This window comes from Cajanus cajan, chromosome 8, assembly GCF_000230855.2.
Source record: "Cajanus cajan strain Asha chromosome 8, NIPB_CcT2T_4, whole genome shotgun sequence".
In the NCBI taxonomy this organism is placed as follows: Eukaryota; Viridiplantae; Streptophyta; class Magnoliopsida; order Fabales; family Fabaceae; genus Cajanus; species Cajanus cajan.
In genome coordinates, this window is record NC_138524.1 from 16,816,390 (window position 1) to 16,843,103 (window position 26,714).

At 28.2% G+C, this 26,714-nt stretch overlaps 2 protein-coding genes and 1 long non-coding RNA gene across 3 annotated transcripts; 1 reads left to right on the plus strand and 2 right to left on the minus strand.

Moving 5' to 3' along the window:
- Positions 1-431: 431 nt before the first annotated feature.
- ILR3 (basic helix-loop-helix (bHLH) DNA-binding superfamily protein) lies at positions 432-4,110 on the minus strand. Its single transcript, XM_020373741.3, has 5 exons — positions 3,733-4,110; positions 2,304-2,366; positions 1,593-1,670; positions 1,327-1,489; positions 432-907 (listed from the first exon to the last, which is right to left on the minus strand). Exons 1-5 carry the CDS (start codon positions 3,846-3,848, stop codon positions 638-640), a joined length of 690 nt encoding a protein of 229 aa, XP_020229330.1. The 5' UTR covers positions 3,849-4,110; the 3' UTR covers positions 432-637.
- A 2,485-nt stretch (positions 4,111-6,595) lies between these two features.
- LOC109810301 (thioredoxin-like protein CXXS1) lies at positions 6,596-9,094 on the minus strand. Its single transcript, XM_020373723.3, has 3 exons — positions 8,821-9,094; positions 8,540-8,662; positions 6,596-6,993 (listed from the first exon to the last, which is right to left on the minus strand). Exons 1-3 carry the CDS (start codon positions 8,920-8,922, stop codon positions 6,832-6,834), a joined length of 387 nt encoding a protein of 128 aa, XP_020229312.1. The 5' UTR covers positions 8,923-9,094; the 3' UTR covers positions 6,596-6,831.
- Positions 9,095-24,891: 15,797 nt separating this feature from the next.
- Positions 24,892-26,361, plus strand: LOC109810276 (uncharacterized). Its single transcript, XR_014428670.1, has 2 exons — positions 24,892-25,922; positions 26,043-26,361. It is a non-coding gene; the product is annotated as an uncharacterized LOC109810276 (long non-coding RNA).
- Positions 26,362-26,714: the final 353 nt, after the last annotated feature.

Below are 26,714 nucleotides of genomic sequence, written 5' to 3' on the forward strand. Positions count from 1 at the left end.
ATACCAAAAAAAAAAAAAATAGACCCTGAGATTCTGGGCCAATTTTGGCAATTGAAGGAATGTGTCCAACTAAAGGAACTCATACTAAGTATTGAGATTCTATGTTTTTCCTTTTAAGATCTCGATCCTGTCAGGCAGCCACCGCCCAAATTTTAGGATTAAGAAACATGTCACCAAGACGCCATATACACACTTCCACGCCACTCAGTATATATCAATAACCGGAACTTATCTATTTCCGTACAAAAAGAAACATGACTGCACCAAATTTAAAACTAAAGCACCATAGCTCTATAATATTGCTTGTTAAAACATATATACTAGCAAGAATGCGCTCTTACCTATATTGTAAAAGCCTAAACCGAAATAATGCTGCTGTCAACCTAACAATGGATTATCTTAGAACCCAGTAGCAACTACTAAAACAAAGGTGAAGACAGCCAGACAATCTTATTAACATTTACATGCAAATGCCAGCATTAATCATAATAGTATCATATGCCAAATACATTCAGAGAAGTTACCACTGGGTCCAGTTAGAATACTTAGAAGAGAACTAACAAAGCCAGGAAGGTGTTGGTAAAATGGATACAACCTTGGGCCAAAATTGAAGCCCAGAGAATTGTACAATGCCAGATTAGGCAACTGGTGGACGGAGAACGTGATCCTGTGAGGTATCCACTGCAGCAGGAGGCATAAATTGCCACATTGCAACTCCTGGATAACTGATAAAAGGAACCAGCTTGTTGCCGTGGGCTTGGCCTTGTGCCGCAAATGCTGCGGCCGGGATTGCAGCAGGGGGAGGCATGAAACTAGGTTGGGCATTTAATGATTTCAGTTGCTGCTCCAACTTCTCTTTTTCTGCCTTGAGCCTCTGTTTCTCATCTCTAAGTTCATTTTTCTCAGCCTACACAGCAAGATAGGAATTTGATTTTTAATACAGATGGTATTTGCCAATTTCAGCATCATTAGGAAAAGGTTGGACTTTTGAAGGCAGAAAACAATCTTCAGAGGCTGTTTCGTTTGAAAAAAAAAAGTTTTTTTATTTCATTTTCTATTTTTACTGTTAAAAAATGTCACTTTGTTTTCAGCTTATTTCTTCTTTTCAATAGTCTGTATGTGAAACAGTCAAAATAAGTTGTTTTCATTGTTTTCTATACAAATATTTGAAAACATAAAACATAACAAAAAGGTGGGATTTTTGTAATTAAAAGTGAAAATAGAAAACATTTTCTTAAACCAAATGGCCCCCAAGTGATCCAGAATGATCCAGAATATGGAATTCCCAGGAAGTCATCCAAATATGAATATATATTGAAACCTCACCTTCAACTCTTTAATCTTTTCTTGAAGACCCTGATTAGTGTCTTTCAACTTTTGGGCTTCACCCCGTAACTGGGTCACCATTCGGACAGCATCAATCAGGATAGCAGCCTTGTCTGTTTTGATAGGCCTTCCAGGCTCCAAAATGGCACCCAATTCAACAAACCTAGGCAAGTCCATCATATTAGGTACATGCCTCAGCTAAACATTCACAAAAACTCACAAGGGGAATAGCGGAGGTAGTTGGGATTAAGAAGTAAAATGCGTACTTGTCGTTAAGCCTATCTCTTCGCAACTTCTCACGACATGCCTTAGAGCTAGAAGCAGCACATGACTCAGACCTAACCCTGTAACAGGAAATGAACAAAAGAATGAGGATAACTTCCTTCTAGGATAAGACAACTGGATTGGGTCGACTTATTTTTACAAAAAAGCAGTCAATACTATAAGACGGGGAAACGTGATTTTATATAATTGGCATAAAAGTTTAGAAAAAAAATTTACACTTGAATAAGATAACATATACAATGAATACAGCAATAAAATTTGTTATGTTGATTTCTTGATCAACATCAATTGCACAAATTAGCCTCGTGCTTTGACTGTACTACATTATTAGGCATCCTGTGCTTTCATTCAAAATTATGTGTGGCTAGTGATTAGCAAAATTATTAAAATTATTTAAATAATTAACACAGCCCTCAGATTTCACTTCAGTCTTGAATCATGATGGGTTTATTATGGTACAAGAAAATGGAAAGAAAATAGAGCAGTAAGTCATCTGAAGACTGAAACAGCAAGAAGCAGGCATGCAAGCAAAACAACAGAAATTAGGAAATATTTATAGAATAAAGAACTTCACAAGTGCAGGTTCAGAATAAGATTGCCAAGTTGCCACATATGTTGATTTATTTTTTTTCCTTTAATTAACATAAAATTATTTTATTCAAAAAATGAAAAGGGAACAGAACATTGTGTACCTCTTCTTTGAACCGGACTCTTTGAGACCGTCAGAATCCCCCAATGAGCCATCAATTTCAACACTAGGAGAAGACAATATCGTAAGAAAGAAAAGCCAAAAAAAATTTGTTTTTTAATAGGGGCAGGGGTGGGGAGGTAGACAAAATCACAGATAATGGGTGTTATGAATAATGTCAGTAGCCATGTTGCACAAACAAAAATGTACAGGGCCTCAAATCACAAATATATGTTTTGCTTTGGAAAGGAAAAACCCTTCTTTAATTTGTATCTAAACACCTGTTTAGCCACTTAAGTTATCAGACTAAGTCCACTCCTTTCCCCACAGAAAAAAATTGACAAACAAATGCGCTACGCAAGATCGTGGTATAATTATTTCACATTCTCATGCTGGAAGTTAGAACAAAATAACCAAGCCTTTACTTCCCCCACAAGGTGGAGTTGGCTATATAGGGCTCTAGCAGTAGCCAAATTTCAGTAAAACCCCTAAGGGAAGATTTTTCTTAATTTAAACACCCTCCTACAGTTATCCACTTCTCTCACCGGAGACGTCATCTGTCTCCATCCCAACGACTGAACTAAACTACCTTACGCAAGTTTAGCCTTCTTCACCTCAATAGGTGCTACACCTTCAATCCAACATTCTCTCAAATATTTCTGTTCTAACATTCACATCCAACTCATCATTCTCATCTCTGCTACATTTATTTCTCACACTTAACGGCACTTTCAATACCCCCTACATTCACTTCCACATAATACTAGCATTAACAAATTTATAAGCCATCCCTGCACAGAAGAATCTTCCCTCGAGTTAAACAAGCACTTCACCATTACAACTTCCAACCGAATCATTCTTCATTTAATCCACCTAGCTTGATTCCAATGTAAAAATAAAATGACCCTATGACTCGAGAAAATAATTTAACCGTGTAACTCGAGGTATACAAAGTACAAACGACCCCCAATTTCGCAAGCCAAAAACATAATTACATAAATGGAAAGGCTCAATAAAAACACAAACTGCACACACACTAAAATGGTGAAATCTACACTCATTGTACGTCCTACAGAGAAAAATTAATCGCACATGCATGAACGCCATCTGAATTAATTCTGACCAGACATTTATGACCTAAACAGACCAAATTCCGCCACGTAATATAATATATATAAAAAAAATAATAAAAAAAAAAACTACAACCACCCGTGACTACACCAATCCCCAAAAAAACAAAAAAAAAAAACGAAAATCACATTCCTTCCACTCACACAAAACTCTCCACCGCGTGGAACCTCCGAACTAAGACACGAAACCCTAAAATCAAAGAGCAACGAGGAAACCCTAATGAACCAAAAGTGGGGAAATCAGAGAGGTTGCGAAGGGAATCTTAAAGGGAAAAGGCAATTGGCGAAGCGATCTGCGAGTACCCGACATTGGAGGCGTTGGGGGGCCAGGTGAAGGCGGAGAAAGCGGCGTCGGGAACGGGAATATCGTCAATCAAGGCGTAATCGAAGAACCAATTGGTGTTTTCCCGGGAAACCATTATGGCGGTTGGGTTCCCGGAAAATTGAGGATTTTCCCGCACCGGGATTTTCCTGGGAAACAAACAGGGACTATGTGTGTGTGTGTGTGACTGTGTGGGGTTTGCAAATTGCAATTGCTTGCACGTTTTGAAGTTGGGAGAGGAAGAAAGAACCAAAGGTTTAATATTAATAATTTTGGTAGTGCTATTAATTTATTATTATTATTATTAATATTTTCTGGGAAGAGAAAAAGGGGAATCTGCGTGTGAGACAGATGAGGAAACAAATTGGTGGCAACTGCCAAGTGCTGATGGAATTCTTCGTCCTCAACTTTTACGACAAAACAGATCCCCGATTGGGCTTCGCCTTGGGCTTCTCTATGGGCCTAAAGATTCCGAGATATTTCAAACCTCTTCTTGTTCTTTTTTATTTTCAAAATGAAAATTAGCTGGTAATGCACACAGTCATGTTATTATTCTTCTTAAATTCTTAATTCGATTTTTTTGGTTTCAATGTCGTAACACTTTCCCATAAATTAATCTAATTCAACTGAAAAATAAGTAAAATTTAATCAAAATTTATTTCTGTCTAAGATTCAATTTGGACATTATTCAAATAACTTAATCTTGATTTAAGTAAAAAAATGATATTTTTATTTGAGTACAAGCTATTATTTACGATAAATTATCGACTTATATAATAAATAAGTAAAAAAAATTATCAAAGGTGAACTTGATTGAGAATGTAAATTATTGCCTAAATGGAAGACGAGGACATAACACTAAATACGATTACTTACTTGGCATTGCGTATCCTTCAAGGGTTGGCGACGCTTCTAATGTAATGATTGTTTATCCTTCAAGACTTGGTCATGCTTCTAATGTAATCATTGTTTGTTCTTGAACAAATCTTAGACAACTACTTTAGTCCATTTTGTTTTTTTATTTATTTATTTACATAACGACTTATTATATAATTTTTAATTTTTTTAAAATTTTGTAAGCTTGATTTATACATTAAAAATTTTTAATTTAATGATTAAAATTTAAAGTAAAATATAAATTATTAAATAAAATAAATATGTTAAAATTTACTATTAAAATAAGTAAATCTCTTATTTTATATATATATATATTGTTCTTACCGGGGATCTGAGGTAGAGTTGATCCGCTGGGTAAGGTCGGTGAGTCTCCTTCGCTGGTACGCTTGATGTTCCAAGATGGGAGTAGTACCTGCAAAAGAGACTCTAATGCTAAAGTTAGTATTTGTGGGAGTATGAGTCTCGTATAAGTAACGCACGTACCTTGGTGTGAATTAGGGTTTTGTTGGATCTTGAGCCTGAGATCAGTTATGATCTGATTAGATAGCGGATCTCGTATAGGCCGAGATCTTCCCAGTGCATATCTGAAGTCGTCCTGTGCTGTTATGCCGAGCTCAAGCTCGGCATAGCAGTAGAGATAATATATATATATATATATATATATATATATATATATATATATATATATATATATGATTGTCTCAACTAAAATAATGATCTCAATTTTTTGAACCACGAATATATTGTTGTGTTACATATGAAAAGTTTTGGTGCTCATAAATACTCTATTCGAATCAAGTAAAATTGTTTTTTTTTTTTACCTAGCTATAATACTTGTTGTCTCTACTAAAAATGAAACCAATTAAAATAAAATGGAATCGTGGTTGATTTTTTATAGTTGCATTACATTTTTTTTTATTTACAACCCATTCTTAACTGAAGTGCGAATAGTCCTAGATAGTTGTAAGAAATATTTTTTTCCCTCTTTCTCTCATGTATCTTTATCTAACATTACTATATTTTATTGAGTAAATATTCACTTTGATTTCTAAAAATAGTGAGCATTGTCAGTAGTAGCAAACCTACATAGTGATCAGTGATCACTCACCTCAATTCAAAAAATTACTTATAAATATCTTAAAAAAGAAGTTTATATTTTATCTCCTAATTTTATGTATTTGAACCCACTTTCTTAATTTTTTATTCGTTAAAAATAAATATCTTAAATTTAACTATTTTAAGTAACCCTAATTTTATATATTTCAACACACTACATTTAGTGTCCACACTGACTCAATATCCTAAATCTGCTACTAACAGTGATGTTAGTCTTAAAATTAAACAAATATATTAAATAAGTCTTTAAAATTTCAAATGAGTTTCTAAATTTAATTATTTACAATCATTTTTCTCCCTAGATATATATTCACGTCAGCTCTTTCGTCACATAATTTTCTGAGTTTTAAACATATAATTGTTAATTATTTAACATTTTCTTAATCTTAAGCATTAAAATAACAACACTTTCTAAATTCAGGACCAAAATAACGATATACTTGAATCTATCACTTAAAAAACAAGAGACAATCTAAATTCATGAACAAATGTCTATGATTCAGAGTTTAATCATGACGCAACCATCAATTTAATTAACGGATTCAACCAATTGAATCATGACATGAGTTCTTTCCGTTCAATTGAATTCAAATTTTCAAGAATTGTACTCAGAGCAATTAATTAGAATTGGAAACTAGTTGTCCTTGTCAATCGTCCCTCGCAAGAATTAAAATTGAAATTATTTGCACCCATTATTGTTTTTCAAATGTTCCTCGTAACCTCGTAAGGTGCATGAATTTGAAGAAATTGGTTTGAAACATGACATATGACATGGTAGTTGGTAATAAGTTGCACAGGTAAGCTTTGCTACTATACGACCACAAAAGTAAATTAAAAGAAAAAAAATTAAAATATCACTCTAAAGAAAATGAATACACTAAAACACCCTTTCATAGTACATCAACTTGCCCTTTCATATCCACACCAAACATTTACAAATAATAAAAGATTAACCACTTGGAGTTTGTGACATACAAGGAATATCCTTTTTTTTTATATTTTATTAAGAGAAAAAAAAAAACATAATAGGTCTTCTTTACAGCTTTGACAAACTGTGTTCAACATGTTCATGCATCATTTGACTTGGGGGAATGTGTCTGGTGAATAAAACAATCTATTCTTTTCCTTATCTCATCAGGATTTGCACCCACAGTTTTGTTCACTGGAGCTCCTCCATTCATCAACACAAAGGTGGGAATGGCTTTAATTTCCAATTTGGAGGAAATTTCCTAGATAGAGCCACAATGCACATGGACAGTGGCAGAACACAAAAGGTGGTTAATTAAGAGAATTGTGATTACAATGATATACTCAACAATTATGCAATATTAGAATTTGTCTCTTTGAAACCACCCAAAAAAAAAATGTTATTACATGTCACAAATTGATAACAACAGAAAAGTCACAACTACTAATTGTTTTTATGACCAATAATGCCATTATTATAAGTTAAAAGGTTTGAAACCTATCCCAAAAGGATGACTTGACAGGTAAGTAGTGAGTTATAAATTCTGAGTATTTAACAGAAAATTACGTATTTAATCTTTTGTTGTGTGTGAATACCTTTCAAACGACAATTATATAATCATGAATGATATCCATTTATGGCCTAGTGAGCTAGAGATATTGGTTTTATCAAAAAAAGATGCTTCTATGCTTGAAACACAAAATATAACCTTAAATATGTTTTAAATCTAGTCACTTTAGGGTAAATATATTTTTAATTTTTAAATTTAAAATTAATTTTTTATAATTTTCATAATTTTTAAAAAGTATTCTTTTAATTCTTTGAGATACAAGTAATATATTTAACAGTAATAAATTGAAAAGACTATACAATATTAACTAAATTTAATATAATATTATTATTAATAAGATATTAATAAGTATATTTTATATGATAATATTTTATAAATTTATTAATAAAATTTGATCATAAAAAATAAAATAAATTTTTTAAAAATTATATGGACTAAAAAGTTCGTTTTAAATTTGATGAATAAAAATATATTTATTCTAAATATAAAGGATTAAAAAAAAATACTTAAACTAAATAATTTTTATATTTTGTGTTTGCTGACATAAAAACAGCCCACGTGACCTCAAAGTTGGGTTTGGAATCCAAAAGTAAACAGTTTTATCCACTTGAGCTCCTCCACTACTGATCAAAACAAAAGCAGGCATGGCTTTGATTTCCAACTTGGAGGCAACTTCTTAGATATATAGAACAAAAAGTGCTCATAGCAGTAGAATAAAAGGTGGTAAAGAAAATTACGAGTACAAGTGATACTAAGCAATCAAGCATAGAATTTGTCCTTTCGAAAACCATCCAATAAGGATAACAAAAGATACATCTGTTATAGGTCTCTTTTTTATATCATCTGCAAAGTCACACTTTATTAATGAATAAGGATCATTGATGAATAATTAATGCCTTATGATATGTTAAAGGCTTGAAGCCTAGGAGTTTTTTCTTTTTCTTTTTTGAGAATAGATTAGGAACAAGCTCTAGTGATACTATGCTTGCTGATATATATAAACACAGCCCACGTGACCTCAAAGTTTGATTTGGAATCTCAAAGTAAAGAATTAGGAAATATTTTTCTAGACTACCCTTTATTTGAATCATATGAACATTATTGCATGTTCTACAAATTAGAGCCACACACATAGAAATAGATGAATTGAAAATCTCAAAGATATGTGGTGGAATATGGGCTAAATAGTTTTATAAAAACACCAAATCAAAAAAGGTTATATTATACTCATAATTACCTTAACCTCATCTACATCCACATTCAGAAAGAGAACATTTTGATAGGTGGAGGCCAGTTCTTGAAAGAAAGGGTTCATAGCTATAGAAGGGACGCACCAATAAGCAGAAAAATGAACCATAACCTGAAAATTATTTATAGGAAGAATATAGAAGAGAGCTATGAATAAATTAACCTATGTACTTCACATGAACACTTCATTCTTAACCAACCAATTGTAATAATTAGAAATGAAAACAGATGTATAACCAAATGAATCTCCAGAAAACAAATGAGACTCACAGGGTAGCCTTTATTGGTAGCATCAATGATGTGGTGCTCCCATGACTTTCTTGAGTCAATTTTCACAACCTTGGACTTTCTGAGCTGTTTTTGGCTTTTCATTTCTTTCTGCTGCTGCAGCTTCTTCAAAAGGTTGATTTATGCATAAAATACTCTGGGAGGAAATACCAGTACCGTAGAAGAAATTCTGATTTTTCTCTTGAATAACATTTGCTATCACTTCTATTACAATTTTTCTCCTGGTAAAGTTGGTTGAGTTTTTTACTCCTACTTATTGAATCCGAATATGATTTTTCTCATATTTAATTTCAATTCATGTGAATTTTTAATGCAAATAAAATAAGAGCCCTAATTTTATTAAAAATTATTAAAGAAATTATTGATTGATTCTATTCCAAAAATATCTTCTATTTAAACTTTTTTTTTTTGTGTTAGGTAAGATTATTATAAATAATTTTTTTTAGAGGAGCTTATAATTACACCGGTGTAACTTTTACTAAGTATTACACCGCTTAATAACTTTATATTAATTGTGAATTTTGTAAATTCAACCGTTAGATTGAAAGTTCATATCATTTTATATGAGTATATCAAATTTTGTTAAAATTGAACAACAACTTAAAGATAAATAAAATGTTCATATTTTAGTATATTTTGAAATAAATATATTACGCCAATTTTGTTTTATAAAAATGAAGTATCAAATCATCCTAGATTAATATAAAATTTTGTATATATGATCTAAGAGTAAAGAACTATCATTCTAACGGTTAGATTTACAAAATTCACATTTAATATAAAGTTATTGAACAGTATAATACTTAGCAAAAGTTACATCGGTGTGAATATAACCCTCCTCTTTTTTAATATTTAACATATTTAACCCTCCTCTTTTTTAATATTTAACATATTTGCATATATGGTACTCAGAATTTGAAATTATTGATTTAGAGTATGTTATATAAACTTAAAAGAGTTTTTTTTTAGAGAATTTCTATTAAAAAAATACTGCTTATTTTTAATATAAAAAAAACTCTAAAAATGATTTTAATTTATATCCAAATATCTATCTAAACTAAAACAATTTCATAGAGATTGACATACGTGTTCATGGGTAGCTATCATCTATTAATAACAAAATAAAAATTTTAAAAGCAGATAACTTTGCCAAGTATTGTTAGTTGTCAGCTTAGGTCTGAATTGTGTAATGATGACATTCAAAAAAGAAACAGCAAAGATTGGAAACTTCTGTTCCGGTGTTAGTGATGTGGAGAATGGACCATACTCATTTACCATTGCTAACCAAAGGAAAAAAGAATAAAAAAAGGATCACAAAGAATGCTAGCTGCCAATAAATTCTTTCGAGCACATTTCTTTTTTATTTTTTATTATTTATTAAAAATTACAAAATTAGGGGTGATATTAATATACAGTGAGACTGATCACACATTAAATTTTATGATTTATTATAAATCTTAGTCATCAACAGAAGAGTGGTCAGAAAAGATTTGTAAAAAATGTTTTATCAGTATTTTTCTATTATTATTGTTATTATTAAAAATAGTAATAATATATTTAAGATCAGGTTAAATATAAAAATATTTATTTTTGGTCCTTGTAATTTTAATTTTATTTTTTATCGGTATTCATTCTCATGTGTTTTAACCTTCATATTGCAAACCTGTCATTAGTAACATGTTTTAATATTAGTTTTTGTTTCTAGTCAAACAAATACAATAAAAAAAAATCAGTGTATAAAATATAGTGCCACCTTTTTGTTTTTAGTAAACAACAACCATAAAAAAAAAACAAAAAAAAACAATATAAAGACTAAAAAGAATTGTTTATTTTTTCAAAGATGTAATAAAACATATTTATATTTATTAATATGCTGTAATTTTTTAGAGTTACTATAATATCTAAAAATTTAGGCACAGTTAATTTTTGCGCTAATAGTTGCATAACTTTTCCCAAACAAATAATATGACTTAATTCAAATCAAATATATATTGATCCAAAAACTAATGGTATCAAAACTCCTATAATAGTGTCAAGTACCATATCGTAATTTGCTATCGTTTAGCCTAAGTTTGGGGATTTCTTATTTCATTTGCAGATATATTTTTTTTAAAAAAAAAAAGGTTTATTCCTGCAGCCATGTCATAAGATATAAAAACTAATCCCAAAATGGATGTAATAATTCCGTACAAGTCATCTTTTTTAAGCTTAAATTTTAGAATCCAAACCTTGGACATTTTAAGCAAAGTTTGTAAATTATTATTATTATTTTAATTATATATCAATACGAATTTTCTATTATCGAAAATAAAGATTAATTTTAACAACATCATACATGCTCAACTACATATAAAATCAATATTCCTCTCTCAAAAATATTGTATGAAAAATACTTAAGCTTAAGATTCAAATTCTAAGTTGATATATAATCTCCTTTTGCATTCTGATTTAGTCAAATCCTCAAAATTAAAATAACATGTAAGCTAAGGAATCTGGTCTTTCAGTTTTGGTAGGCTAGAACTAGAAGCTGACAAACAAAATCATGAACATTAAGGTTTTTCTTCCCTATGGGAATTAAACTTTCAATTTGAATTACATATCTCATGTCATTTTCACAGGCACAATTTCTTGACTAAATTACCAATTAAATTGTAAGAAGAGATGATGGCAAATGTCAAGTATCCCATTTTATTTTTATACAAATACGCAGCTAAACACGATCTTGTGATGTGTAGGCCATCCTTTGTTGGTATCCAGGTCTGCATATTATTTTTCATGATTATCTTCATCAATCAACCTTATCCCTAACTGCTCAAACAACCAAGGATAATGGCTAACCTTATCATCTAAACGTATTCTCTATACTTAATTATTGGAAAAACCTTAAATGTGTTTCTTACCATTTATACAAACACATCTCAATAGTATTCAGTGTGAGAAAAAATAGAGATATGAATATATATCTTATATCATTTTATTTATGTATCAAGTTTAATAGTATTAGACGTGAGATAAAATTAATAAAAAAATATGTAAGTTAAGTGCACAATAATTCTTACTTTGAAAAAATAAATTTTACAAAATTGAGTTAAATTAAAAATTCACATTTTATGACTGACTACTAATGTTAAACTTTACTTATGATGAATCACTAAAATACATTTTATGACTGATTACTAATGTTAAACTTTACTTATGATGAATCACTAAAATTTAACTAATGGTTGAAAACTTAGAATAAATACATTTTGTCTTTCATGCATCGAGGTTTAAAAGACAATCACAACCGTAATTGTGATTGTAATTGCAATCACAATGTCAAGGTCACAATTACATATATCTTGTAATTGTTTATAAATTTCCACAATGTTAAAGTAGTGATAAAATTTCTGTAAAAAGTTTTTGTACTTAATTGATTGTATCACGTCTTAATAGTAAAATGAAACAACATAATTAGCTTATCCCAATTATAACTTCATGTTATTGCTTTGAGCTTTAAGACATTTGACTATAAAAAAAATATTTGGTTGTCAAAGTCCATAAACTTGATTGTAAAAAAAATACTTGGTTGTTAAGGCCTGAAAAGACTTGACTGTAAAAAAATACTTGATTGTTAAAGTTTGAAGATGCTTTGTATTGAAAGAACATTTTGGTAGTTACTTGATAAAATAAGTCAAAAAATACTTAGGTTTGAGTCAAAAGTAACTTAGTAAAAAAATATTTGTATTTTTGCATAATATAATAAAACTTGATCTAATTAGATAAAGAATTGGACATAGTCCAAGTAGTTGAAGCGAATCAATATAAAAATATTTTGTTCAATTTCTTATCTTTTTGTCTCCACTTTTTCATAAACTTACTTTATCATTATTTTTGAAAAATGTGAATCTTTTGTTGACATTATTCATCCTCCTTTTAATATCTCTCTTTTCTCAATAGAGTATAAACATTTATTTTTTTTGTTAGTTTGAATTAACTTATTTTAAGAAATAAATGATTATATTTTAGAATGGTTTATCATTTAAATAAATTATTTCTTTAAAATTAAATAAAACTATAAAATTAATCTTAAATAACAAGGGATAAACTTCAAAATCTTAAGCACCAATATTAGCTTCCTAGATATAAATGAAATAAAAATATAAAACACACAGACACACTAAAAATGATTACAATTGTTTCAGTTCACTAATTATGCTTGTGATTTTATCTATTCCAATATGATAATTCTTTAAATTCTCTAATATTTTCATGTTATTTTTAGAGAATTTAAATCATTTATTTTAAATTTTAACTCAAATTCCACAAAAAAAATAATAATTTTTTTAGTAACAATGATATTAATATAAAGTATCTATCATTAAAATTAGTAATTATTCTCTTTTAAAGATTGTGAGTGGATACACTATATTTTTTCTTAACATAGTAAAAAAATATGAATATATATAAGAAAATGCCATCATATCTTCTATTAAGAATATTCTACATTTAAATATTTTTCATCTTTAATTGGTCCTAAATTAAATTAAGGTTTTCAATTATTACTAAAAGTTTAGTTAAAATAATTATGATTTTTTTATTCGGTAAGATAATTATGAATTAAATGAATTATATAAATTTGATGAGTTTGAACTGATCACAGAGACAATTTATCTAATGAAAAAATCAAGTATTTTATTTTTTTCGATGCATGATAAAACTCCCCAGACCAAAGATAACCACAATATGAAGAGTAAGATTAGCTTATGACTCAATGAAGTAAAAATACATGTGTGATGGGATTAAAAAAATCAATTGGACAAATTTGGTAGATAAATCAAGTTGAATCAATAAGTTAATATTCATATTAGGAATTTTAAAGGAAATTGAATGAAATTAATATAGTTTTATATAACTCGTTTATCATTTAATTCATTTTATTAGTTTTACACTTTTATGTTTTTATTATTTTTTATTTATCAAAATTACAATGACAATATTAAAATTTAAACAAAGATGTTATGTGTATTATTCCAACCTTCATCATCAGGTCTTATGCTTTTATTTCTAAGAAACAAAATCTAAAAAAGTAATTTTATTTTTCATTTTTAATAATTATTTCCTTCAAACAAATTTAAATGTAATTACTTATGCTCATTTAATATTTATATATCGAGGATCCATCACAATGAATAGCAATGCACAATAAGTGAGGAGAGAGATTCATACGCTTGTTTCGCTTTGAGGCCCTTTAATTAGACCAAGATGCAGATTCGTCTTAAAACCAAACACCCATGTCTTATCAACAAAAATAAAACATATGCACACGTTACTCCAAATTGAGTTTTTCTCCATTTCTTCATCTTCATTTCTCGTCTATTTTTATAATTTTGAATTATAAATAATATTAAATATTAATATTTTTTTAATTAATATTTAATGTCATTTATATATTCAAAATTATAAAAATAGACAAAAAAATAAAGAGAAAGAAATAGAGAAGTTTCAAATTCCGTTAATCTACTAGTATTTTGGATTATGAGTTCACACACATATATGTGAGGAGAAAATCTAGACTTATTTTACTTAACAACTCATTTTCTACATTAAATTTTAATGATCCAATTGTTAAATTAAAAGTTTTTAATGCATAAATAAAGTTTACAAATTTTTAAAACAATTGAAAACTATTTAATACTATTTTTCATTCACTCAAATCGATGAATAATTATATATTTTATACGTTAATTCAAATTAACGAAATAGAGTATCAAATAGTTTTCAAATTTTTAAAAAATTTACAGACTTGATTTAAACATTAAAAACTTTAATATAGAACATGAGTTATTGAGTGAAATAAATGTAGGTAAACTTACTCTTAGAGTAAGCAGACCCAAATCAAAATTCTTAATGCATAGATCAAATATGTAAATTTTTAAAATTTTGAAAATTATTTGATACTCCGTTTTGTTAAATGAAATCAACATATAAAATATTTTTATGATTATCAATCAATTTGAATTAATTAAATGGAGTATCAAATAGTTTTCAATTTTTTTGAAAATTTGCAAATTTGATCTAAGCAATAAAAACTTTTAATTTAATAGTTAGATTATTAAAATTTGATGTAAAAAATAACTTATTGAATAGAGTAAATATAGTTAAACTTAATCTTGACGTAAGTGGATCTCTTCTTGTAACGCCTAATTCTAATACCCAAATTATACAATATAAAATTATAAAATTTTATAATATTTTCGCAATTAAATCATTAACAATATCTATATATTTATTTAATAAAAATAAAAGTAAAGAAAAAATATCTTGTGAATTTAATACATAACATATCGTTCTAAAATATTTAGAATAACGTATTATTTTACACATTATTCCTTTTCCTTACTCTTTTAATACAATATATATATTCATAACGGAAAGAAAATTACAATTAAAATAATATGATTGACAAGTAAAGTTATAACAGATCCATCAAATAGCCTCCGTATTCCAATTTCCTTCCATGTAGAACAGCAGTAACAATAACAGCAAAATGATCTGGAATCTCAAGTTGATCCATCTATTTATAATATATTTAATTAAAAAAAAACAAAGAAAAGAAAGGAGTAAGAACAATATCCAATAAATACAATAATTCGAACGAATAAACATAATTATTTATAAATAAAATTTTAACATATATATATATATATATAAATATATATTTATACAGATTAAATATTAGATTTTCTTGATACAATAAAATTTGAATTATACTTGTAGTGACTAGTCAGGATAAATGAGCATCATTATAACACCAACCAAAAGATATTCCACCTCCATTTCTTACTCATTTAAATCCCCAAGGTTAAACCTCCAGCTACAAATAATTCAAACTTTATCATCTATGGCCATAGAGTATTAATTATCTTTAAAATGAGTAAAAGACATTTTAACAAATTATATTAATCATAAAAAAATTACTCAAAATAGATTTAAGAATTTATCATTATTTAAGCTTTAATTAAATAACACAAATTTAAATAAAATATATTAAGAGCACTAATTAATTAAATGACAATGACAATTATTATAAAATAATTAAACAATATAAAATGTGAATATATTAATAATTATTATAGATAAGAATAATCATAGAATAAGTAATAGTAATTAAAGGTTAAACAAATATATGAGGTTAGAAACACCCCACTAAATAATAACGTAAATAAATAAACATAATAATTAAAAGTTAAGTAGTTAGATGAGGTTAGGAACACCTCACTGAATAAATATAATAATAACATAAATAAACATTGTAATTAAAAGTTAAGTAGTTAAATGAGGTTAAGAACACCTCACTGAATAATTATAACAATAACATAGTAATTAAAAGTTAAGTAGTTAGATGAGGTTAGGAACACCTCACTGAATAAATATATAAATATAGTGAGGTTAGGGGCACCCCACTAAATAAATATAATCAAATAAATGCATAACTAATTATACATAATAGTATATAAAATTTTAAAAAGATAAGGTTCTCCTCCCCCTTACCTAGATAAATAAGAGCTACAACTTGAGCAGAATCTCCTCTTTTAGATTCGCTACTTCCCTCTTTCTTTCTCTTTCTCTCTTTCTTTCTCTTTCTCTCTCTCTCTAAATTTCTAAATCTTCACGGCCTCCTGCCTCTTATTTATAGAAATTATAAAGTACTATTCATCTGGTTACTATTCATGATATTATATTCGAATTAAGTGAAATTGAAATCGATTTGAATTCCGTTATAATTGAAACACTTATTAATTCACTATTCAGTGAATAGTAAGATTCACGAATTGATTTGAATTGCTAATTGAAATCCGCTATTCATGAAAATTCGATTTGAATTCTGATTGAAGGCTACTATTCATCAATTTGAAGACTCATAAATTACTATTCATGTAGATAAGGATAATAATATTATATAATATAATTTAATATTAATATAATTATTTGAAAACTTACGTAAGGGCTTACGTATTTCCTTCGAATGATTGGCATTCTAATCATATATACTTTTTATTAAAATATTATTATATTTACTATTCATTAAAATAATAATATATTTACTATTCATAAATACATAAATACGTATATGTGAATAGTAAAATACGTATATGTAAATAGTAAAATACGTAAATAAAAATATGATAAACCTTCTAATAATCTCAATAAATATTTAAAATCAAAATAACTTGTTTTATTTAATAAAATTTGGGATATTACAATTCTTCCCTACTTACAGAAATTTCGTCCTCGAAATTTTTATTGCTTAAAATAAGTAAGGATAATTTTTCTTAACTTCTTCTTCGAGTTCCCAAGTAGCATCTCCAGTAACATCATTCCAGATTACCTTTACCAGTGCAATCTGTTTGCCTCTCAACTGCTTGATCCTCCTGTCTGCGATCTGTGCAGGTATTGTTTCAAATGTAAGGTTATCCTTTAATTGTACTGTATCAGGCATTATTATATGAGAAGGGTCAGAAATATATTTTCTTAACTGAGACACATGGAAGACATTATGGAGATTAGAAAGAAAAGGTGGTAGAGAAATTTGGTAAGCAACAGGACCTATTTTTCTAAGGATTTGATAAGGACCAATAAATCGAGGAGTGAGTTTCTTTGATTTCATTACCCTACCAATACCAGCTGTTGGTGTAACTTTCAAAAATACATGATCACCTTCCTGGAATTCAAGAGGTCGTCTTCTTTTATCAGCATAACTTTTTTGTCTGCTTTGAGTCATTCTCAATTTTTCTTGAATCATTTTGATCTTTTCCGTGGTTTGTTGCACCAATTCAGGACCCAAGATTAAATTCTCTCCTGTTTCAAACCAGCACAAAGGAGTTCTACACCTTCTTCCATATAAAGCTTCATAGGGTGCCATACCTATGCTAGAATGGAAACTGTTGTTATAAGTGAATTCAATCAGAGGCAAGTATTTGTCCCAACTACCAGAATTCTCTAGCACACAAGCTCTCAATAAATCTTCTAGGGATTGTATGGTTCTTTCTGATTGTCCATCTGTTTGAGGATGATATGCAGAGCTAAGACGAAGCTTAGTTCCTAATGCTTGATGTAAACTTCCCCAAAATCTAGAAGTGAATCTAGGATCCCTATCAGATATTATGCTAGATGGTACCCCATGCAACCTTACAATCTCTCTTATATACAGTTCAGTCAATTTTTCTAGAGAATACCTAATGTTGATGGGTAAGAAATGAGCAGATTTTGTTAGTCTATCCACAATAACCCATATGGAATCAAACTTATGAATTGTTCGTGGTAAACCAACTACAAAATCCATTGCTATACTGTCCCATTTCCATTCAGGTATATCTAAGGGTTGTAACATTCCTGCTGGCTTTTGGTGTTCTATCTTAGCTTTTTGACAAATCAAACATGTAGCCACATATTGTGCTATTTCCTTTTTCATTTTGGGCCACCAAAACATCCTTTTGAGATCTTGATACATCTTTGTTGCCCCAGGGTGTATGCTCAACTTGCTCTTATGTGCCTCACCTAAAATTATTTTCTTAATTTCTGAATCATTTGGTACACATATCCTATTATTAAATCTCAAAACTCCTCTTTGATCTAAATCGAACTTTTCACTATTCTTTTGACTTATCAACCTCTTTTTCTTCTGAATGAATTTATCAACTACCTGAGCCTCACCAATTTGTTCATGTAAGTCACTAGTAATTTGAACCGTATGCAATTGTATTTTATCTTGACTTACCGTAGTTGATAAACTCATGTCTCTAAATTTTTCTATCAAATTCATCTCTTGAATCATTAATGAGGAGACATGTAAGGATTTTCTACTCAGTGCATCAGCCACAACATTGGCTTTCCCTGGATGGTAATGTAATTCAAAATCATAATCTTTCAAAAATTCCATCCACCTTCTTTGTCTCATATTCAGTTCCTTTTGATCAAACAAATATTTCAAACTCTTATGATCACTAAAAACATCAAACTTACCACCATACACATAATGTCTCCATATTTTGAGTGCAAAAACAATGGCAGCTAGTTCTAGATCATGGGTTGGGTAATTCCTTTCATGAGCTCTTAACTGTCTAGAAGCATATGCTACTACCCTTCTATCTTGCATAAGAACACACCCTAATCCCATTTTTGAGGCATCACAAAATATGACAAATTGTCCATTAGGATTGGGTAAGGCTAAGACTGGTGCAGTAGTTAATCTTTTCTTAAGCTCTTGAAAACTATTCTCACATTTTTCTGTCCACTCAAAGGGTTGTCCTTTCTTGGTGAGTTGAGTTAAAGGCATAGCTATTTTAAAAAATCCCTCAATGAATCTCCTGTAATATCCTGCCAAACCCAAAAAACTACGGATTTCTGTTACCGTCTTTGGAGGTTCCCATAGTAGAACTGCTTCTACCTTAGATGGATCCACAGACACTCCATCTTTGGAAATCACATGTCCTAAAAACTTAACCTCCTCTAACCAAAATTCACACTTAGAAAGTTTGGCATACAGTTGTTTGTCTTTCAGGATTTGGAGAACAGTTTGAAGGTGTTCTTCATGCTCTTCATGAGTTCGAGAATATATGAGGATATCATCTATAAAGACCACCACAAAATGGTCTAAATACGGACGAAAAATCCTATTCATATAATCCATGAACACTGCAGGTGCATTGGTTACTCCAAAAGGCATTACTTGATATTCATAATGACCATACCTTGTTCTAAATGCAGTTTTCTGTATGTCTTCTGCTTTCACTTTGATTTGATGGTATCCTGATCTTAGATCTATCTTAGAAAATACAGTGGCTCCTCTTAATTGATCCATCAAATCATCTATCCTAGGAAGAGGGTATTTATTCTTTATGGTAAACTTATTTAATTGTCGATAGTCCACACACAGTCTAAAGCTTCCATCTTTCTTTTTGACTAACAAAACAGGAGCCCCCCAAGGTGATACACTAGGGCGTATGAATTGTTTTTCAAGTAACTCCTCTAATTGTTTCTTCAACTCAGCTAATTCAGAAGGTGACATCCTATAAGGTGCCATTGAAATTGGTCCAGTTCCAGGTATTAAATCAATCGAAAATTCAATCTCTCTGTCAGGTGGCAAACCAGGAATATCATTAGGAAAGACTTCAGGAAAATTTTGAACGACAGCTATATCTTTCAAGTTGACTTCCTCTTTAGCTTCCATAGAGGATAAGATTAAATATCCTTGAACTTTACCCCAAGGAAACTTGTTTATTGGTTTAGATAATGAAATCGATAGGTCCTTAGGATCAGAAAATATTATAGACTTTTCTGCACAATTAAGAAGAACGTGGTTGGAAGATAACCAGTTCATACCTAAAATCACATCTAATTGTGATAAAGGTAAGCAGATCAAATTTACAAGAAATTTTTTATCGCCAATAAAAATAGGACAGTCTGAACAAACCTTATTGGCAATTACAGATTTGTTTGTAGGGGTTGAAACAATCAAATTATTCTCTAAAGAAGAAATTGGTAATTGGAGATATTGAACACAATTATTGGAGATAAAAGAATGAGTTGCGCCTGAATCATACAGTACATTTAAAGTTTTGCCTTTAATGAAACATTTACCTTGTATTAGATCATTGTTTTGAGCAGCTTCAGTTCCGGTCATGGTGTAAACTCTTCCAGTTGTAGAAGGTCTTGGTTTGGATCCGGAAGTATTCACGTGCGTCTTTGGTTGTCCACACTCAGAAAATACATGACCAGACTTTCCACACTTGAAACAAACAGGTCCTTTGAGATGACAATCTTTAGTATAATGACCCTGTCCACACTTAAAACACTTGGCTTGATTATTAATGGACCTACTGGAATTTCCTGCAAATTGAGAGGATTGGGGTTTCCATTGTGGTCGAACATAAGGTTTTCTTTCATTATCCCTTTTCTTACTAAATTGAGGGCCAAAAGATTTTGGTCTATTATCCTTATTATGATCAAAACCTTCCAAAAATCGACACTTGTGTATTAATGTGGGAAAATCAGAGATTTCCAATATCCCTACTGCCTTTCTTAATTCTGATCTAAGTCCATCCTCGAATTTAATACACTTCATCCTCTCATCAGGGTGATAAAAGAAAGTAGAGTATTTTCCCAATTCCTCAAACTTAGAAGCATATTCTCCCACTGTCATATTCCCTTGTTTTAACTGCATAAATTCTATTTCTTTAGCCCTCCTAACATCATTAGGAAAATATTTTTCAAAAAATTTGGTTCTAAATACTTCCCATGTAATGATTATTCCCCCTCCTTCTAATAATCTCCTGGTACTATCCCACCAATATTCTGCTTCTCCTACTAACATAAATACTGCATAATTTACTTTTTGGTTGTCAGGACAGTTCATAGCTCGAAATATTTTTTCTATTTCTTTAATCCATAATTCAGCTTTTTCAGGATTGTATCCTCCATCAAATTGGGAAGGGTTATTGCTTCTGAATTCTACAAGTCCTTGTGACTCTCCTGTTCTTCCTGGTGGTTGATTCCTTAACAAGGCGGCAGCCATGTCCCTAATAGCTTGTACAGCCTCTGTTAGTTCGGTATTCCTTCTTCCTGCCATCTGTAATTTTATAGATCAGTTTATAATAGAAACATGGTTAGCACATTTCCCCAAGTTACACATGGAACGTTGCTCTGATACCATTTAATGTAACGCCTAATTCTAATACCCAAATTATACAATATAAAATTATAAAATTTTATAATATTTTCGCAATTAAATCATTAACAATATCTATATATTTATTTAATAAAAATAAAAGTAAAGAAAAAAATATCTTGTGAATTTAATACATAACATATCGTTCTAAAATATTTAGAATAACGTATTATTTTACACATTATTCCTTTTCCTTACTCTTTTAATACAATATATATATTCATAACGGAAAGAAAATTACAATTAAAATAATATGATTGACAAGTAAAGTTATAACAGATCCATCAAATAGCCTCCGTATTCCAATTTCCTTCCATGTAGAACAGCAGTAACAATAACAGCAAAATGATCTGGAATCTCAAGTTGATCCATCTATTTATAATATATTTAATTAAAAAAAAACAAAGAAAAGAAAGGAGTAAGAACAATATCCAATAAATACAATAATTCGAACGAATAAACATAATTATTTATAAATAAAATTTTAACATATATATATATATATAAATATATATTTATACAGATTAAATATTAGATTTTCTTGATACAATAAAATTTGAATTATACTTGTAGTGACTAGTCAGGATAAATGAGCATCATTATAACACCAACCAAAAGATATTCCACCTCCATTTCTTACTCATTTAAATCCCCAAGGTTAAACCTCCAGCTACAAATAATTCAAACTTTATCATCTATGGCCATAGAGTATTAATTATCTTTAAAATGAGTAAAAGACATTTTAACAAATTATATTAATCATAAAAAAATTACTCAAAATAGATTTAAGAATTTATCATTATTTAAGCTTTAATTAAATAACACAAATTTAAATAAAATATATTAAGAGCACTAATTAATTAAATGACAATGACAATTATTATAAAATAATTAAACAATATAAAATGTGAATATATTAATAATTATTATAGATAAGAATAATCATAGAATAAGTAATAGTAATTAAAGGTTAAACAAATATATGAGGTTAGAAACACCCCACTAAATAATAACGTAAATAAATAAACATAATAATTAAAAGTTAAGTAGTTAGATGAGGTTAGGAACACCTCACTGAATAAATATAATAATAACATAAATAAACATTGTAATTAAAAGTTAAGTAGTTAAATGAGGTTAAGAACACCTCACTGAATAATTATAACAATAACATAGTAATTAAAAGTTAAGTAGTTAGATGAGGTTAGGAACACCTCACTGAATAAATATATAAATATAGTGAGGTTAGGGGCACCCCACTAAATAAATATAATCAAATAAATGCATAACTAATTATACATAATAGTATATAAAATTTTAAAAAGATAAGGTTCTCCTCCCCCTTACCTAGATAAATAAGAGCTACAACTTGAGCAGAATCTCCTCTTTTAGATTCGCTACTTCCCTCTTTCTTTCTCTTTCTCTCTTTCTTTCTCTTTCTCTCTCTCTCTAAATTTCTAAATCTTCACGGCCTCCTGCCTCTTATTTATAGAAATTATAAAGTACTATTCATCTGGTTACTATTCATGATATTATATTCGAATTAAGTGAAATTGAAATCGATTTGAATTCCGTTATAATTGAAACACTTATTAATTCACTATTCAGTGAATAGTAAGATTCACGAATTGATTTGAATTGCTAATTGAAATCCGCTATTCATGAAAATTCGATTTGAATTCTGATTGAAGACTACTATTCATCAATTTGAAGACTCATAAATTACTATTCATGTAGATAAGGATAATAATATTATATAATATAATTTAATATTAATATAATTATTTGAAAACTTACGTAAGGGCTTACGTATTTCCTTCGAATGATTGGCATTCTAATCATATATACTTTTTATTAAAATATTATTATATTTACTATTCATTAAAATAATAATATATTTACTATTCATAAATACATAAATACGTATATGTGAATAGTAAAATACGTATATGTAAATAGTAAAATACGTAAATAAAAATATGATAAACCTTCTAATAATCTCAATAAATATTTAAAATCAAAATAACTTGTTTTATTTAATAAAATTTGGGATATTACACTTCTTATATATATATATATATATATATATATATATATATATATATACACACACACCGTTAAATTAAAAGTTCTTAATACATAGTTGAAGTTTGAAAAATTTTAAAATTATTTAATACTTCATTTTATTAATTCAAATTAATATACAAAATAATTATATGATTATCTATCAATTTGAATTAATAAAAAGAAATATAAGCAAATAGTTTTTAAATTTTTTACAAATTTCTAGATTTGATCTATATATTAAAAAGTTTTAATTCAATAGTTAGATCATTTAAATTTGAGGTAGAACATGAATTATTGAGTAGAATAAGTGGATCCTTTATTTCTCTCTCTCTCTCTCTTTGTGTGTGTATATATATATATACATATATATATATATAGAGAGAGAGAGAGAGAATGATTATAATAACACTGGTGTAACTTTTATTAAGTATTACATTGCTTAATAACTTTTATATTAAACGTGAATTTAGTAAATCCAACCGTTAGATTGAAAGTTCATATCACTTTATATGTTTATATCAAATTTTGTTAAAATTGAACAACAACTTGAAGGTAATCAAAGTGTTCATATTTTAGTATATTTTGAAATGAATATTACGTTAATTTTATTTTATAAAAATGAAGTATCAAATTATCTTGGATTAATATAAAATTTTATATATGATCTAAGAGTAAAGAACTTTCAATCTAACGGTTGAATTTACAAAATTCACATTTATTATAAAGTTATTGAACGGTGTAATACTTAATAAAAGTTATATATATCGGTGTTATTATAACCCTTTTCATATATATATATATATATATTTGGTAACATGGTAATTATACAAAATATCTATCACTGACTAATCTCTACCAGGGATCATAAGTGTACACAAGGTAGGTATTTCTATTCCAACATAATTTATTTTATACTTAATGTTAAAATTCGAATCCTAGACAACTTGATTAAAGAATGCAAGACACCACAACTTATGTTAATTGTTCTTAATGTATAAATTAAGTTTACAAATTTTTAAGAAATTTCAAAACTATTTAATATTTTATTTTATTAATTTAAATTAATTAATAATCATAAAAATATTTTACACATTGATTTGAATATATATAATAAAGTATCATATAATTTTTAACTTTCTAAAAAGTTTAATAATCAAATTAATAAATTACAAATCAAATTGATAGCCAAAAAACTTTAAATACAATAATTATTAAATGTATGATGAAGTCAACTTATTAAATAAAAAAAATAAGAGATAAATCATTAAAAACATTTATTATTTTATTATATTGAATAAACACTATAATTAATGTATATTATAATTAAGGTTGACATTCCAAAAAAAATTAAATATCACATTTAATAACTATAACATAAAATAAATTAAATATTATATTGATTAAGTATGATACATTTATTATTTTCTATATATAAACATTACTTCGACAAGTTAAATAGAGATAATAAGAATTAATATAAATATGAAACTAAAATAAATATTAGCTCCTTAATTATTATAAGACATTTTTAATCAAATTATAAAAAATATATAAATAATTATATTAGTTGATGATTTTATTGAGTTTATATTAGTTAAATTTATTGAGTTTATAAACAAAATCATGTTGTATCAATTTGGCCTTTCTTATTATTTTATTTTCAATAACATCTATAAATATCATAATCAACTTATATATAAATATCAATAACATTTATAAATTATAATTAATTTGAGAGTTTAAAAAATATGAGAAAAAATATTTATTTCTCAAATTATTTTTCATTATCTAATAACAAGAAATACATATTTTCACTATCTTATATAACAAAAAAAAGACGAAAAATAAAAATAATTCTTTATAAAAATTATAAAGCGCCTCATAATAGGAATTATCATTTTTTTTCTTTTTAAATTGTGATATTCAATAAGTACAAAATAAAGTATTACATTTAGAAATTAATACATGTGTGGAAGTCCATTTTACTTATACATATAGATAAAAATATATTAAGCCACAAATAGGAGTAGGTGATTTTACTAACTTGCATAAAGCCATAAGTTTAAATCTTTTGATGTCATTATTATATACACGGATTTTATTTTTTTCGAAAATTCCCATTTATGGTCTTATATACAACATACACTACTATAAACATGTAGAATGTATCAATTGAATCTATAAAGATAATAAGATATTGTTTAATTCTCAACACCTCTCAAACACCACACCAAAACAAGGTGTAGGGATATGGCTTTAGTCAAGGTTGCTTTTGTGGTCGTCGTTCTTGCTTCAATAGCTAGCAATGGTATTTTTTATTTTTTTTTTCAACATCTTAAAGTATGAGTATATGAAAATTAAAATTGATAACACACAATGTCTTAAGAAGGTTCTTACAATATTATTGAATTTGTGTATCTTTTTGAAGGGCTTGGATTCACGAGTATAGCAAGAAAGACAGGTTCTGGTGAATGTGTTGAAGATGTTGAATGCAACTCGATTATACCTTACTGCAAAGAAATAGCCATTTGTGGTAATGGTGTTTGCATGTGTGACCAGATCAAAGAAATCGTGATTCCAAAATGTAGAACCGATGCTGATTGTGGAATACTACTTTGTTTTCCACCATGCAATCTTGTTCCATATTGTGACATTAAAAGTGGTGTATGTAAGTGGAAATGACTTTAAGTCATTATTAGTGCAAAATGAATAAGTTCAATGATTATTTAATTTCAGTTTCAATTCAATGTGATGCTTGAAATCTGTTTTTTTTTCTTCTCCCTTTTGCTATGGAATTTGGTTTATGGCTTTTAACGAGATCTCTCTTCTTAATTAATTAAGTATTCATTCATAAAATTTAAATTTAAAAATTTGTTTCAAGAGATTAACTTTTAGTCTAATCTTATTCGAGCCAATGACTTGTTTATTAAATTTGTTATCTTTTTATGAGTTAAAAGTTAACTTTTCATACATTTTTCTTTTTTGTTTTTCTATTGAGAGTTTTTATATTGATTTCCTAAAATCATCATATTGCCATTAAAATTGAAATTTGCCAATTGATATACGAGGCAACATGAGAGTAAGGCTCCTAAATCTTAGC